At 42.8% G+C, this 15,691-nt stretch overlaps 1 protein-coding gene and 1 long non-coding RNA gene across 5 annotated transcripts in view; one reads left to right on the top strand and one right to left on the bottom strand.

The window, feature by feature from the left end:
• The window catches only part of LOC117768265, a 33,214-nt gene extending 30,942 nt beyond the window's left edge, over positions 1-2,272 (bottom strand). Inside the window, exon 1 of the long non-coding RNA XR_004615032.1 lies at positions 1,661-2,272. This is a non-coding gene — a long non-coding RNA (uncharacterized LOC117768265). The remainder of the gene's footprint in view (positions 1-1,660) is intronic.
• Positions 500-10,386, top strand: tbx1 (T-box transcription factor 1). Of its 4 annotated transcripts, none has more exons than XM_034596486.1 (8): positions 500-1,098; positions 2,381-2,720; positions 4,812-4,913; positions 5,338-5,509; positions 6,451-6,606; positions 7,745-7,812; positions 8,427-8,527; positions 9,309-10,386. In XM_034596486.1, exons 1-8 carry the CDS (start codon positions 915-917, stop codon positions 9,686-9,688), a joined length of 1,503 nt encoding a protein of 500 aa, XP_034452377.1. In that variant the 5' UTR covers positions 500-914; the 3' UTR covers positions 9,689-10,386. The 4 variants fall into 4 exon arrangements, with proteins under 4 accessions (XP_034452377.1, XP_034452375.1, XP_034452374.1 ...); XM_034596484.1 differs by having other exon boundaries at positions 2,330-2,720; XM_034596483.1 differs by having other exon boundaries at positions 915-1,098; positions 2,330-2,720; positions 9,306-10,386.
• Positions 10,387-15,691: the final 5,305 nt, after the last annotated feature.

The following is a 15,691-nucleotide window of genomic DNA, read 5'->3' as shown; positions in this document are numbered from 1 at the left end:
GGTGCATTGAATGCGTAAAACAACTCTTTCTCTAGTGGCACACATATGAGTCGAAAAACGAGACAGTGTCCTAGATGAAGTGAAATATCTGCCACCCTTCAATTAAAGCCATGTTTTTCTATCAAACCTTTTCACCTGGAACTGAAATAAATATTCATATTTCTGTGTGTACTTAGAAACCTGTTGCAACCTTGTGTAAGGAAAGTGTATTTCCACACTGAGCTGGTGCGTAAAAGTCTCATGAATGTCAATATATTTGCATTGCGTCCCCTTGATGTTCCAGACTCAACTTCCAAGACTGAGCTGCTCTATATGAGATCCAATGGCAGCTTAAATATACACACGCATATATATATAGTCCCGCAATTTACTGGAAAAGTGGAGCACTCTTAAGTGACATTAAGACATTGCAGTGACGTTGGTGTTGAATTCAAATGACTGACGAGGTCTTATAGAAATAAAACATCCAGTGCAGCGCGCAGACACTTTTTTCCTGCTGGTGCAGGGGGAGGCGTGGATCTTGCTCACTTTGACATTCTCGTAGCAGCAGTAGCTTCTCCTCAAGGCAGGACTCAGATGACACCACCCCGCCACCGACCGGCGGAGAAACAAGGGAAGCTCATTCTCTCTCTGTCTTCGCGGCGGATGAACTATGTTTTGACACCGGGACGTGTTCGGGGCTTCACCAGATGAGTTAGAGCACCGCGGAAACCTCTCGAGTGTTCACAGTAGCAGTGGGAATACTTTGAGAACAGCCCGCCGCCTCAGACTCTGACACCCACCGAGCGCCGGTGGCGGAATGTGAAAACCTCATTTTGGCGCATGTTCCTCTCCATTGTGCGCTGCCTTCTCCTGCTTTCTGGAAAGCGGGGGAGGAGGAGGGACGTCTTTTCCCCCGACTCGATCCCTTGCCTATGGACGACGGCGGTCCCCTCTCTCCAAAGGCAAATGCTTTCAGTATTGCCTCTCTGATTTCGGCTGCAGAGCAAGCAGGAAACGCAGCGTTCGACAAACAGAGAACCGGCCTAGACAAGCCAGACCTGCATAACCACAGTTCCTTTAAAATGCACTACAGCACAGTGACCCGGGAAATGGAAGGTAAAGCTGTTTGTTGATGCCCATAGAGCCGCTGTAGCATGTTTACATCACACCCGAAACTACACTGTACACTCGTGCATGTGCTCGGTTAACCGACATTTTCCAAAACGCGCTGCGGAGACCGATGCGCAAGGCTGCATATGGGTGCGTTGCTTTGAATGCATGAGTGAAATTAGCGTAAAACATGAATTCGGACACTGTTTGCATGATATCAAAAATAATGCAGTTCCAGTGCAAGTAATAAGCATTTGGGAGAAGTGTGCATACAAAGCGGCGAGTGTGTGTGTGTGGGGGGGAATCGCTATTCCAAAATCCCGAAGCGTTGCACAAAGAGTCAAGTTTAATTCGCGGACAGGATCACATACATTGACAACGAAGCCAGGAGGAGCGCTAACACGGGCACCCTGTGCGTAATGGTAAAAACAGACCATAAAAAGCGTATCCAGCGCGGAGGAGGGTATACATCCACTCCACGGGCCTCTGCGTCCATTTGTCCAATAACGAGAAAGCAACAGTCACCTGCTGCCTGTTTGTTTGTTCATGCAAATCAACGTGTGTTTACCTTGTAAACCGTCGGTCACGTCCCCTATTGTTTGTTAACGGGGCTGATGTGGGCGACACCCTTATCCACACAGTTGAATGGGTGCCGGAAAGCCCATTAAAAAGGGGCGCACTCCTCTGTCAATCAGTCTCGTCCCAAGGCGAGGAAAAGGCACATTACCTGCAGCTCCTTATCTAAATAGAAATAAGAACCAGTTTTATCGCAAAGGGGAGGCCCTCTGCGACAGATAAGAGCGGAGACGGGGTTGCGCTGTGACACACACACACACTCACACACACACACACACACGCACACAAGCAGCCGCAGGAGCAGGAGCAGGAGCAACAGGAGCGCACAGCAGAGCGCAATCAATCCACGGCTAAAACTATAATACACGCGCGCTCGAGTTTCGCTGGTGCCATTAGTTGAGAGAGTCCGCGGGTTTTGGAGACATTTCGGACGCTTTGCGCGCTAGCTGAGGCAGACTGTAGCATGCTGGCAGTGGATGCAACCTCAGGGATTAACGCGCAGCCGAGACGGAAACTTTTAAACCGAGCTGGGCTGCGTTTGCGCCTCACATCCCCATTTGGAGCTCACTGACTCCTGCGTGTGTTTTTCACTCTGTGTTCTAACCGAGGCACGTCTGTGAGGCATATTGAGTAAATCCAGTCTTTTTTGGGATGATTTCAGCCATATCCAGTCCGTGGCTGACGCAGCTGTCCCATTTTTGCGATGTTGCAGCCTTCACGACGAGCAGCCTGAGCAGCCTCAACACGCCGGGGGGCTACCACCTCTCCCCGTCCCCCGGGGACCCCTACATCCAGCATGAGGCCCACTTCGAGCCCTGCCCGGCCGCCCAGCACAACTACAACTACCCGGGCTCTAACCCGGGCCAGGCCCCGCCGAGCGACAGCGGGACTCCCAACTGCTCTTCGTCTTCCTCCAGCTCCACACCGAACAGCAAAGCTATGGTGAAGAAGAACCCGAAGGTGGCCAACATTAACGTGCAGCTGGAGATGAAGGCTTTATGGGACGAGTTTAATCAGCTGGGCACGGAGATGATCGTCACCAAGGCCGGCAGGTGAGCAGGACGCACAGCGGAGTGGGCTTTCATCACATCTGATAATATATACACACACCACCTTTAGGGAAACACAACTTTCACATTTCTATTCCCAGTTTATTATATAAAGCTTTGATGTTGAATCAAAAAAAATCTCACATGCGGTATAAAGCTGTGATCGATTTAATTAATCAGTATTTGAAGAAAAAATACATGATTGCTAATATTATCAAATCAAATGAGGATAAATTAGTTTAATCAAGAAAATAAGATTTTTTTTTTTCCTCTCGAGTTTATAATGACTCTGACTCTGTTTCACCAGTTGAGCGCATGTGGTTTCTCTTTCTTCGTTTATGGCTCCAGACATGATTTTAATAAGTTCGGCATGATAGTAACATTTAATAGGAAAATCTTTTGCGTCCTGCATATTAAGGCCCGACATGTTTGTATAGCTAAAAGCGAACTGATTAAATGTACCAACATTGACATAAGCTTATAAAATATATTTTATGTAAAGTTGTGCAGGGGAGAAGTTGAGGCCTGAGGCTGGAGGGATTATAAAAAGTCACGTAAAAGAGAAGGTCAAACGCATGGAGGCTTTGTGCGTGCGTGTGTGTGTGTGTGTGATGTGCTCCTGCTTTTATAGATCCAATAAGGATGATGTTTATTCAGCCCCGTTACAATGCAACATTACAACATTACGGCCTCTAACCTGAGAGTCTTTACACGTGTGAGTGAAGATGAGCTCGTGTAGAAGCTGTCGCACGATCTGGTTTAACTCGGGCCTCAGCACATAGTTCACTTTCCTTTATTTCCTATTTGCAGGAGTACTCTCTCCTCAGTCAAACAAAAATTGTTGTTTGAACACATTCAAAGCTGGTTTTGATTTAGTTATTAATAATTAAAACGAAAACAGATTAGGGAAATATAAAAATAGCTAATTTGTTGATTTTATTAATAATAATAATTTCTACCTTATCCTACATGCGTTCTGACCAAAGTTGACCTCTGACCCTTGTGAAGAGCCCACCAACACTCAGCATATTTTTTCCCCACACACTACACACTAAATATTGAAGTGTCTGAGTTTCCCCCCGTAATATAAAGAGACGTGAGATAATTGATTTAATTGCGAGGGTCCGTGCTGAGCCTCCCCGCGCTGCGCAGGCTGACAGGAGAAAGCAGATCTGCAGCAGAGCACTTTAAAAGCTCCTTCAGCCTCACCTAGCCACAACACTGACGTTAATTGAGCGTTGATTTTTAGGATCCCTTTCACTGACTCCGCGGATTACTCAACTTTCAGCTGATGTTGTTGGGGGGGATATGGATCTGTAACCTAACCTAAACGAGCTGGAGGTGGAGGGGGGGGGGGGGGGGAGAAAACTAATGTTTGTGTGCGTGGCCACTGACTGGGCCACTGCGTCCCAAAACCTCTCAAAGCGACGTATACATGAGGAAAATTATATTAATTGTTAATACATTTCAAGAGGTCTACAAAATATCAGCACGCACAGGCAACACCTCTTTATTTCATACTAAGAACATTCTGGACGTTTCCCTCCTATCAAACCTGCTTTTAGTGTCTTTACGCATACGCAAAATGTGCGCAAAAAGTCAATGCACGCGTGTGTTCTGTCCACTTCATGTGTGTTGGCCTTCATGGGTCTGGAATTTATCAGAGAAGCAGAGGAAGGAGACGACGTTAAAGCGCTTTGCCAGAAGTTACAAGCGCGGAGTCACAAAAGACAACACTGCAGAAGCTCAATTCAGATCAGCGGGAGTTTTAGCCGGTTACGCACGGGCTCAATCACGTCATTTCCAATAGTTTGAAGTCTGTGTCTTCTTGTAGCCGGAGCCCTGTTGGCCTGGGAGCAGCTGTACAGTGCAAACACGCATGGCCTAAAATAATAATAAAAATAACAATAGGAAATACTTTAGCAAAACCATTTGCTGGCTCCTCGGACGAATTCCAAATCATTTGAACACCACCGTCCACGACTCCACACATGGTCCAGTATTTTCTTTGTTTAATAGGACAAAATGTGCAGCAGCAGTAGTAACATTTTAAAGACTGGAGTTAACAGTTATGTTGTTTTTTTACTTTGCCAGGAGAATGTTTCCAACTTTCCAAGTGAAAATATTTGGGATGGATCCGATGTCGGACTACATGCTCCTGATGGACTTCCTGCCTGTGGACGACAAACGTTACAGGTACTAGTTTGTGGACATCTCTGGACCGTAAACCATTGCGCAAATTCGTTGGTTTTAACTGTTGCGCGCAATCCACATTTTGAATGAGTATTGGCATTCCAAAAGAAAAAAAGTGCATCACAAATGCACGAGTCAAAGAAAAATATACATAGTTTATTTAACGTATTCATTTTAGTCTATACCTAAATTCAGACTAACATTTATAAATATTTCCGCAATGAACCAAATTGTGCCAGAAGTGTGTTGGTGACTATGCTGAACATCTAACTTACATTCAGTGTTACCTTTCTCTTACCAAGGAGATTATTGTATTTTCTTTATATCCCCATGTCTCCCCACATGTCTGACTTATATTTTTTTGTGACTATTTGTGGCACTTTTAAAACCTCGTGTCTTACTTACTTTGTGGTTTTCGCTCTTGCAGGTATGCTTTCCACAGCTCCTCGTGGTTAGTGGCGGGCAAAGCTGACCCCGCCACGCCGGGCAGGGTGCACTACCACCCGGACTCTCCGGCCAAAGGCGCACAGTGGATGAAGCAGATCGTCTCTTTCGACAAACTCAAGCTCACCAACAACCTGCTGGATGACAACGGACATGTGAGTAACCTGCTCCACGGGGAGCTGGGGGCACGTACAACAGACTGCAGTTCGACCACAATACGCATTTTGATGTGTATAGACCCAAAGTTTCTTTCTACCGCAGTGCAACAAGCATCGGCTTCAGGGATCACTATGTAAACTCATTAGTACAAAATATGCTGCAGTGATTTAGCTGATAGTCCCGATAAGAAGATTATTTAGCGACAAAATTATTAAATATGATAAACTACTGGTAACAGTAAACTCACCACGTCCACGAAGGAAGATTATTATAAGGAGAAGGAGTATTTTCTATTCGCCTCCTGCTGATTGATACAAGTAATTAAACCTCAGTGTTTTTGATTTATAGTCCGAGAACAGATTTTCACAGAAATGACAGATACGCATCAGGCTTTAACTCCGCAAGGATGTGGGATATTTCACCGCTGGAATCCAGTCTTTCCCGCGTGTTTCCGTGCGTCATCTCATTAGTTGTGATTGAAATCAGCGAAGGAAAAGAGAGCAGTATTCTAGAAAATAGTGACGGTAAAGGAGTGAGATAGACACAGGACTGCAGTGTGGGAATGAGGACACATAATATTCAGAAATCAGTTATCGAGCATGATTCCTGCTCCATGTTTGGACTTTTTAAATTAGAATTATTCTGATAAATATTCTCAGCCAGCCTTTATATAATCAGATGCGTGCACAGATTGAAATGGCTCAGTTAAATGAACAGGAGCTTCAGGTTTTTTCTGCGTTTAATGACATTTAATAACATGAACGTTTATTTATTCCATCTAAACGATATTTTTTATATTTATTATTTCATTTCGCTATATTCAACTTTATAAACCTGCCTCGAACATAGAAAACACTCTGACCTGCGGAGTTAACCTTTATTACAGGGTTGGGTAATAATTGTGCATGAGTGCTGATCCATCCTTTGTCTTTCACAGATCATTCTGAACTCTATGCATCGCTACCAGCCCAGGTTTCATGTTGTGTACGTGGATCCCCGCAAGGACAGCGAGAAATACGCAGAGGAGAATTTCAAGACCTTTGTGTTCGAGGAAACGCGCTTCACGGCGGTCACAGCTTATCAGAACCACCGGGTAAGACGCTTCTCCCCCCTAAACCTGCGTGAGACTGTGATGTGCAGGAATGTACATTTTTGTGACTCAATTCTCATATATAATTATTCAAGTAAGCATAAAGTGGATTTTTTTATTGAATATTATCGCAAAAAAACAACCTAAAATGTTTCCATGGGTTAGTTTAGAGCCCACTGCAAGTTCATTTTAACTAATTGTCGATAATGACACAGGGTATGGAAAAAATAAGTAGATATTTGTCATTATTATTTAATATTTGGTAGCATATAAGCGAGTTTTCATGGCGCGTTCTCTGTGCGTAAATTGTGGGTATTTGCTCTTTACGCACAACAGTGGCCCCCCTTTCTGCGTCCTCCCTGCTCTGGTTTCTATCAGTCTCTGCTGCGTCTGTTTAGATTCACACACCAGCACATTCATGACTTCTTCAGAGCGAAACGTGGCGAGTGAAACATAAGAATGAAGTTCAGCTCCTATCAGCAGTGAACGAGTGATGGTGAAATGTGTGAGATTCAGGGGAACTGCGGCGAGCGCAATGTTCCCGTGAACAGGCGATATATCGAATAAAATAACAGTTCTGTTTCAGATTAAATGTCACAGAAAGGGTTCATGCTTTTTACAATCACAGTTGCAGGGGGTAAATTATCGTTTTTATGATGTGACTCATGATAAAATGATACAGACGAGCAGAATTCAATTTTAATCATCATTAAATAATGATGATGAGAAACGTATTCGTGTCTTACGATGGGACTGCTGTGTCTGATATACGAACGAGAAGCTATGCAGCTGTTATCAGTTCAAACATCAACATAGTCAATAACAAGATAAGTTCTGTAGTTGTATGATTAGCTCTGTATTGACAACTCTGAAGTCAGTTCGACAAATTAACTTTGTTTTAAATAAAACTGAAGGGACACGATTCTGCAGCCCTGAACAACAGACGCTTATTTACATGTTTTATTAAAGACAGCAGTGCCATTTCTTCTTCAATGACAGAGCTGATCTTTTACCGGAAATTCTAGGTCTGGTTCTTTCTTTCTAACAGAAATGCAATCAGTATTAGAAAATAAAAAAAAAGTATTGTGTATAATACCATGTGTGCAGCACTGAGGTTTATTTGATGTGCTCTGGATTTCAGATCACACAGCTGAAGATAGCCAGCAACCCGTTTGCAAAGGGCTTCAGAGACTGTGACCCAGAGGACTGGTGAGTGTTTATGACAGAGAAGAACTAATTCATTTCCACATGAGGTAGAAATTTACATCAGAGCTGTCCACGCTAGAGAGCATTTGTAAAACAGTTTTTCCTGTTTGCTTTATTCCACAAAGGTGACAGATGGGTGTAGTTTTCCACAAAAGGGAAGATAATGACTGGCCTGATGTTTCGTAATCACTGGATATTGTTTGAAAGTCAATCATCTGAGCTTTTCTGTCATTGACAAATGACCAAACGCTCCTTAATTGTCACAATGGAGTAAACTGCACCCACTAAGGATAAACAGGCAGTTGAAACAAACAAAAACTCGTTTTTCAAATGCTCCTTGTCTAGCACTTCAAATGTCTTTTTTATAGCATTTACTGATGCATTTTATGGGGATTTTTGATTGTTTTATATAAAGCAGACTAATCTGATACTTGTAAAAATGTCTCTTCACATTTCAGTCACTGTAAATTAGCGGCATGTCAATGTGCAAATGATCATTACATGCATCAGTGTAAACTCTTAAAATGTGCATTCATCATTTTAATATATAATTAAGAAAATGTGCCCTTGACATTCATTAAATGAGTATGAAACTGAATCCATTCTCCCCGCTCCAGGCCCAGGAATCACAGGCCAGGCTCTCTGCCAATAATGAGTGCCTTTGCCAGAACAAGAAACCCAATGTCATCTCCACCTCAGCAGAACGGCATAGAGAAAGGTCTGCAGCCCGCTCCGTGTTTCATCAAAAATAAATAAATAAAAACCTCATGTCTGCTATCAAACATTCAACACAGTCATCTTTGCATATCAAGCTTTCAGAAGAACATTTTGTCTTTCAGTTGCTGGCAAATTTAGCTCATTCTCTAAGCACAGTGCATTTGCAGAATCAGGTCAATATTGGCTTTTTAATTAAACATCAAATATCAGCCAGTCAATGTCAGTCACTGCTGATAAAATACATGTCCTGTGATATTGTATAATTGGCGTCACTGTCAAGAAAAACCTGCATCGAAAACTATCCTGACATAATGAGGATATTATTTATCAGTTCAATAAAAACAATTTGATCAGTTGATGTTAAATTGAGGGTTACACCTGTTAAAAGCTTCTAATCCGTCTGAAATAATTCTATAATGATGATTTATATTTATTCCAATGGAACAATTTTCTGGTTCTAACAGATAGTAAGTATTTTAAGTTCAGCCTTCTACTGTATAGTGATCTCAACACAGCTTTTGCCATGTGAATAATAATAAGTGAAATGAGGTTTTATTACATATCAGGACACAATGTAAACTGTTCCTGGCTTCCACCCAAACACACTAGTGTCAGTACAAGTCTTAAACCCTGTACATGTCAAAACACACTGCAGCTCAGGGTGTATCACTGAACACACTCATTGTGTAAGACAATATACACACCCTGCTGGTACTGAGTATTCATATGTCATCTGTCTCTGGCTGTGTCTGACTGTCCTCACGTCTCTCCCTCCACAGAAGACAGTAGACGGGAATATGATCGAGACCCCAGCGGCACGCCCATACACGCTGACCCGGCTCACCAACTGATGTCCCGGGTCCTAAGCCCTGCCCTGCCCGTCCCAGGAGGCCTCCACGCCGTCCCGCTCACCAGTGGCCGGCCCAGCCCTCCCCATGACCTTCGGTCAGACCCCCACTCCTTACCCCCGGACACCCTGCACCACCACCCTTACAAGTACCCCACCACCTATGAACACTACCTGGGCGCCAAGACCCGGCCGTCGCCCTACCCTTTACCCGGCATCAGAGGACACACATACCATCACCACATGAACCCAGCTACAGCTAATATGTACTCAGCCACAAGTGGCCCCTCTAACTACGACTACGGGCCCAGATAATGACTGCTGCCCACTGGGGCTAACAGCACGCAGCACTGTGGGGATGGAAAAGGCAGGAAAGGTGACACAGTTCTGTCTATTAGTGGCTTACGCAACCTGTGGGTGCGTTTCCAGGCTGAAACTCCTCTCTGCTGGATAAAACCCTGCCGTATTTATTTAAAGGAAATGCATCTTTGGGGTAAACATGGGCACCTGCTCTGAGCCCTTGAAGGGGTCTGATTTGACCTTTGAACCCCAAAGACAACAGCTCCACACCAGGTAAGGTCTTACCTGAGCGGTGCGGACATTGAGCCAGCAAACAGAGGAGACAGGAGGGACCTCTCCTTATCCCAGACAATACTTTTCATCACAGACTGGAACTGATTTTTTTCTTTGTGTTGGATGCACTTTTTGATTTGCCTTGTTTTTATTGCTTTCAAAAAAGCCATATGTTATATAGTCCATCAACCTTGTAGGTAGACGAGATGTTTGCATGTTGAGCTCATCAGAGACGGTGTCGAAACACATCAAATGTTTTTGTTTGAGGAAAAAAAAAATTGATTTAGAAACATCTTGAACCTTTTTGAGCCGCTCTGAGAAGCTTGCACCATGGCACTGACTTGCAGCAATACAAAGTAAATAAATGAAGCAGAATGACTGTTCTGTATCTGTAAAATAAACATTTAATTCTTGTAATTCATAAAGAGGTTTGTTCTTTGTGCCAGTCTTCGAGTCAAAGTCCCATCTGCTGCTGCAGCGCTACAGGGGAGAGAGATGCAAAGAAAAGAAAGCTTACCTCACTGACCTTATTGTTCAGGTTTCTCCGTCGGGATTTGCCCTGTTGAATCAGGTTGAGGTGTCCGCTGCTCCTGCAGTCATTTGGAATCAGGAGCTGGAAGCTGTCAAAACATTACGCTGCACTGTAGTTCCAATGTGGAAATCGGCATCTGAATTTAGGAAAGAAAAAGCACACACACCCGCACAATGAGTCACTGACTACACTTCCTACTTCTACACACACCTCTTAGTTTTGATACAAAATGTGGGCAGCTATACTGAGTTCTGTGGCATTACAGACTGTAGTTTAATGTTCGAAACTGACTAAAGAAAATAATTTATTGTAAGAGGATGTTCAAAACTGTATTATTGTAGTAAAGACTTCTAAGATAATTGTCTTTTAAAAACTTAAAAGTGATCATAATAATTTAAAATTTAAAATCATTTCAAATAAAGTAAATATAAATTATTTTGTACATTATAATATTCAACAAAAATCATATTGTTCTAATAATTTGTTTTAAAAAAGTATGTAAATTCAGAGATGTGTGTTTTCAAGCACTGATTTCACAGAAACATTTCATGACAAAGTGGAAAAGACACAGCACTTACATTTCCCCTCTCTCCCCCCAAAAGGACATCATTGCTCATATTTAATGGGACAGTTGGCTGATATTTTAAGAATGCCTGCCCCCTTCTATCTGTGCAGCCATTTCCATCTCCTATTTGAAGTCCTATGAGGAATGCTTTGCTGTCAAGGTTAATCTAGTTTGGGGCTGGGGGTGTGGGGGGGGTCCTACTTTGGGATTTGTGCCTGTCACGATACAAAGGGAAACTTTACCTAATGATTCATTTCAATAATGTAGTATTTTTCTCCTTGAACCAGCTGCCATTGGGCGCAGAGCAGAGGGGGAAGAGGAAGCCTCAGGGCTCCTGACCTCTGACTGTTTAATGGCTTGTAAAGGTGTCAGAGGTTAAATAATGTTTCCACGCATTTAAACGCAGACTAATTGGTCATGTAATTGTTTCTTTGTTTGTTTGCATGGTGACTAAAGCTCTGGTAGACACACTATGTACCTGACAATGGGACTTTATCATGAAGCCAATATGGACAATGTGATTTTATCCAAGGCTGAACGATCTTTGTTGGCTCAGTTAGCTGATAGTTTGACAATAAAAATGTCAAATTCAATTGATTTTGGCCAAATAATCAATAACCTTATGTCTAATAGGTTTAATAATTAATATATAATTCAGATGGAGGCCTAGTTAAAAAAATATATATATATATATCATTATCTCTATTAACCTTGTTCAGTCATAATGAAGCATAATATCAAAACTTACAGAAAGATATTCGCTCCCGTGTGTTGTGGACCGGAGGCGGAGGAGTGGACACTGAAGCCGCTTGGAGTGAGCCGGCGGCGGCCTCAGGTGCTCCGGTCAGCCGCTGTGTTCGGAGGAAGCACCGCCGTGGCTCGTGCACGTGGAGAGAGTAACCAGGGGCAACCAGGTTCAAAACATGACTCGGACTAATTATAGGTTTCATTACGCACGAAACACGAACAGGTCGGATTCAATGGAGTCAGTCTGAATAAGGAGTGAGACATTTATATGTGCACACAAGGTGACAGCAGGTTTATCTCCGGGGGGGGGGGGGGGGGGGGGGTGAGGTGAGGTGGGGAAAATGTGAGCTAACCTGATGCAGAGGTCAAATAAGCCTCAATGAGTTCAAACACTATTACTGTGTCTGCCAGTGTCCAAGAAGCTGAAGGTCCACTGTTGTTAAAGGGTTTTAATTGAGTGGTTAATCAACAGTTAGGACACAAAGCAAAGATGGAGGCCGTAACGGTTATATTAAATTCAGATAAAAATCCTGCATTGAAAATTTCCCTAAATATAAAATCAAATTTTCATTTTTATTTTGTTATGACAACAGGTAAAGTATCAACTAAAGTTGTCTCATGGAATCAGGTACAATATTTGCCTCCGAGTTATCTATGTAAATACTCAAGTAAAGTACGGGTATCTCAGAATCAATATTTCAGTACATTACTTAGATAATGCACATAGTTACTTTACACCACTGTAACAGCTAACGCGTTGTTTAAAACCCAAATATCCAGAGAGGTAATGCTGGTCACACTCTGAGAATCCCTGATGTTTGAGTAGACCTGACCCTGATCTCATTTTCTAACCCTGACCTGCATTCTGAAGGAGCCTGCAAAAGTTTATAAAAATTGGAAACACAGGAGATTATTCTTTCCCTATTATTAGTCTAAAGTACTGTCGCGAGGTTTAATTGTACTGACCTGAGATCCTATTTGACAGACTGACATTATTGATATCTTTGATCTTTGCAATACCAAATAAATTAGTTTTCATGCAAGCAGAGACAAATCAGAGAAATTGCGCCTACTGGAGGAATTAGAATGCATTGCACCTCAATACCAATCAATCTCATCAGCATGGAGCCTGGGCTGGAAAACATTCTCTGCATTAGATTTCTACCCAAGCGCTTAAATGGGCTCTGGCCTGCTTTCAACAGGTTCAGGCCATTTTCAAGCCCAATATTTTGATGTATCGTTCATTTTGCACGGAGGATAACAGCAACTTTCTCAGACCCACTTACACTGCATTAAGGTTTGTGTGCCCAGATCTCAGGCTCCAGGAGACTCTGTGCCAAGGACTCGCCACTGAGGCATGCAGAGGATGGATGATAATGGGACCTGAGGCATCATCTGACACTCAGCTGCATCTGGAACATCTGTTATGACAGGCCTATCAGGGTCTCGATGCGTCCCCTTCACCGTGTACATTTCTGCTGAAAAGCCTCACTTGGACAGTTACTAAAAACAAGACAGGTAAGGCAACCAGACATCCACCTAAACAACAGAACACATGTTTCACATTTCCCCCACTCGGGCCTCGCAGCTAATACAAAAGGTGCTACGGTTTATGGTGCGCATGAGGCTGCTGACAGACATTTTATGCGGCCCATCAAAACACATCACCGTCACAAGGCAAGAGTCTCGATACGTTTGTATTAATTCACATTTGGAAAAATAAATAAAAGCAACTTGGTGAAACTTTGGCCGCGGCTTCAACGGAGAGGAATTATTTTCTTATAATCACTCTTTTTTACCATTTATATTTCCTAAATAATCAGGCTCAGTGTGACGTCTTAGCAGGTAATATTATCCATGAATACACCGAGAGGTCAGCCAGTGCCAATATTAAACCCACACACACACACACTGCCACACCAACACAATCCAACGGATTATGTCCCATCCCAAAGCCAGGCTGACCTCTGACCTTAAAGACCAAGGAAGACACACATTTGTTGATAAGTGAAGCACAGGGCCCGTTGTGCTGACAGCTTCCCTGTCCATTTATTGACTTCCTTAATGATCCATTATGAAGTGATTTACGACGTCCACCAGCCACTTCTAAGGCCGGTGGGTGGCTGTCTGCTCCATTCAGCAGACATCTGCACCAATGGACGTAGCATTTGATTTATCAGAGAATGGACGGAAGCTGGCCCACGCCACCTCTAGTGTTTGTTCAAAGCCAACAGGAGAGTTAGGAAGCTATTATGAAGGCGAGATGTCACCATCGGGGTCAGACACAAAAGGTATAGACGAGGAAACAAGGAAAACATGTCATTAAAACCAGGCAGATAAGGGAGAAAAAAAAAAAAGAGTTTTCAGTCCAAGTATTTTTAAAATGATAAAGGGTTTTCAACAAAATACAAAAAAAAAAAAATGGTTTTAGAACTTTACACTGAACACAAGCAAGAAAACCCAGAGCTGCAGTTACACACTGTTTTCCATGACAGCGAGGCGGCTTGTCGAGCAGATGACCTCGTCTTTCCTCTGTTCGCTAATGATTCGTGGCCATTATGTCGGGCCCGGCTCTTTGATTTCTCAGGCCTTTCCTGTACAGCATGATGAGCTTATCAATTTTGGGGTTATCCCAGGAGAAAAAGCCTTTATGAAGCAGAACGTTGGGCGTTTGAAGCCCCGGCCCCCTCGGCCTCCCGGCCCCGTGTTGTAACACATGGGCTCCCATGCTGATCTTCGACTCACAGAGATATTATCAGAGACAGTGGACAGAAAAACATCACCTCTATATTTCTCTGGGACTTTCATAACAAGACCCCTGGCCTCTTTCTTGACAAACGTCCGTTTCTTAAAAAGACATCTGTATTTGGCATAACATGTATAGTAAATGCATCATTATCCAGCATATTGATAGAGTCCGACCAGTCTACAATAAAATATGTTAAAATACAGATTCTTCCACATGTCACTTGTGGAAAGTTAGGAGTACATTCTTCTCTGTTTTTCAAATTTTTTAAAAGATTTATAAAGTAAATAAAAAAAACAAATCAGCTCATAAACAGATAACACCAACTGCAGATGAGCACCTTTACTAAAACAACATCCCTCTATTCTCTACCCCTGCTGTGATTAACCTTGTTAAACAAATACAGCTCAGGTCAGGCTGCAGCGCCTGTGTGTTAAACTAAGACCTGCTAGAATAACAACACGGGATTACATAGCCGCTCAGGTGCGTTGTACACCTCAAATTCAAGTCCACTGGAGCAAATCTCCCATCAGATAAGTCAACACAATCACTTTAGCTGCACAGGGCATCGCATCAGCCTTTAGAAAACAGTCGGCTTAACAACTTTGCAGGAGCCTAATTAACTATTTGAAAAGACCGCAGCCGTTTCAACAGGATTAACAACACAAGAATGGATGTGCAGCTGTAAAAGGCTAAATTTAAATGTAAAATACTGGATTATGACACGATACAGCCTTGATATAGAATGCAGTCTTCATTTTTACAACTTCATGTTTACTGCCTAATCACAATGCATCTTTCAAAGACAGTTACCAGTTTATATGATCTCTATAAACAGATTCTGCTTATATGAACAAACTGTAGGTGATTTATGGTCCAGAAGCCTTCTGGTTTCTGTGTCTAGTTTGACCAATCACATTTGAGCAGGCTTTGGTTGCCCAAAGGTAAAAGAGGCGAAACACATCGACTGAAATGCATCAGCTTTTTAATTTATCTGCATTCATATGCAGGTAGTTGTTAATTGAGATTTGCCAAAAGGTTGTCTGGTTCTTTAAAACATCTACAAAAAGTTATTTAATTTGGTTTGGTGTGGAGAAACGTTCAACTCCTGTGGACTCATCAGACTGTAAACAGTGTACAGCCGTCTTGGACCGG

Source organism: Hippoglossus hippoglossus, chromosome 9 (genome assembly GCF_009819705.1).
Source record: "Hippoglossus hippoglossus isolate fHipHip1 chromosome 9, fHipHip1.pri, whole genome shotgun sequence".
Taxonomy (NCBI): Eukaryota; Metazoa; Chordata; class Actinopteri; order Pleuronectiformes; family Pleuronectidae; genus Hippoglossus; species Hippoglossus hippoglossus.
This window is presented reverse-complemented; position numbering and strand designations above follow the sequence as displayed.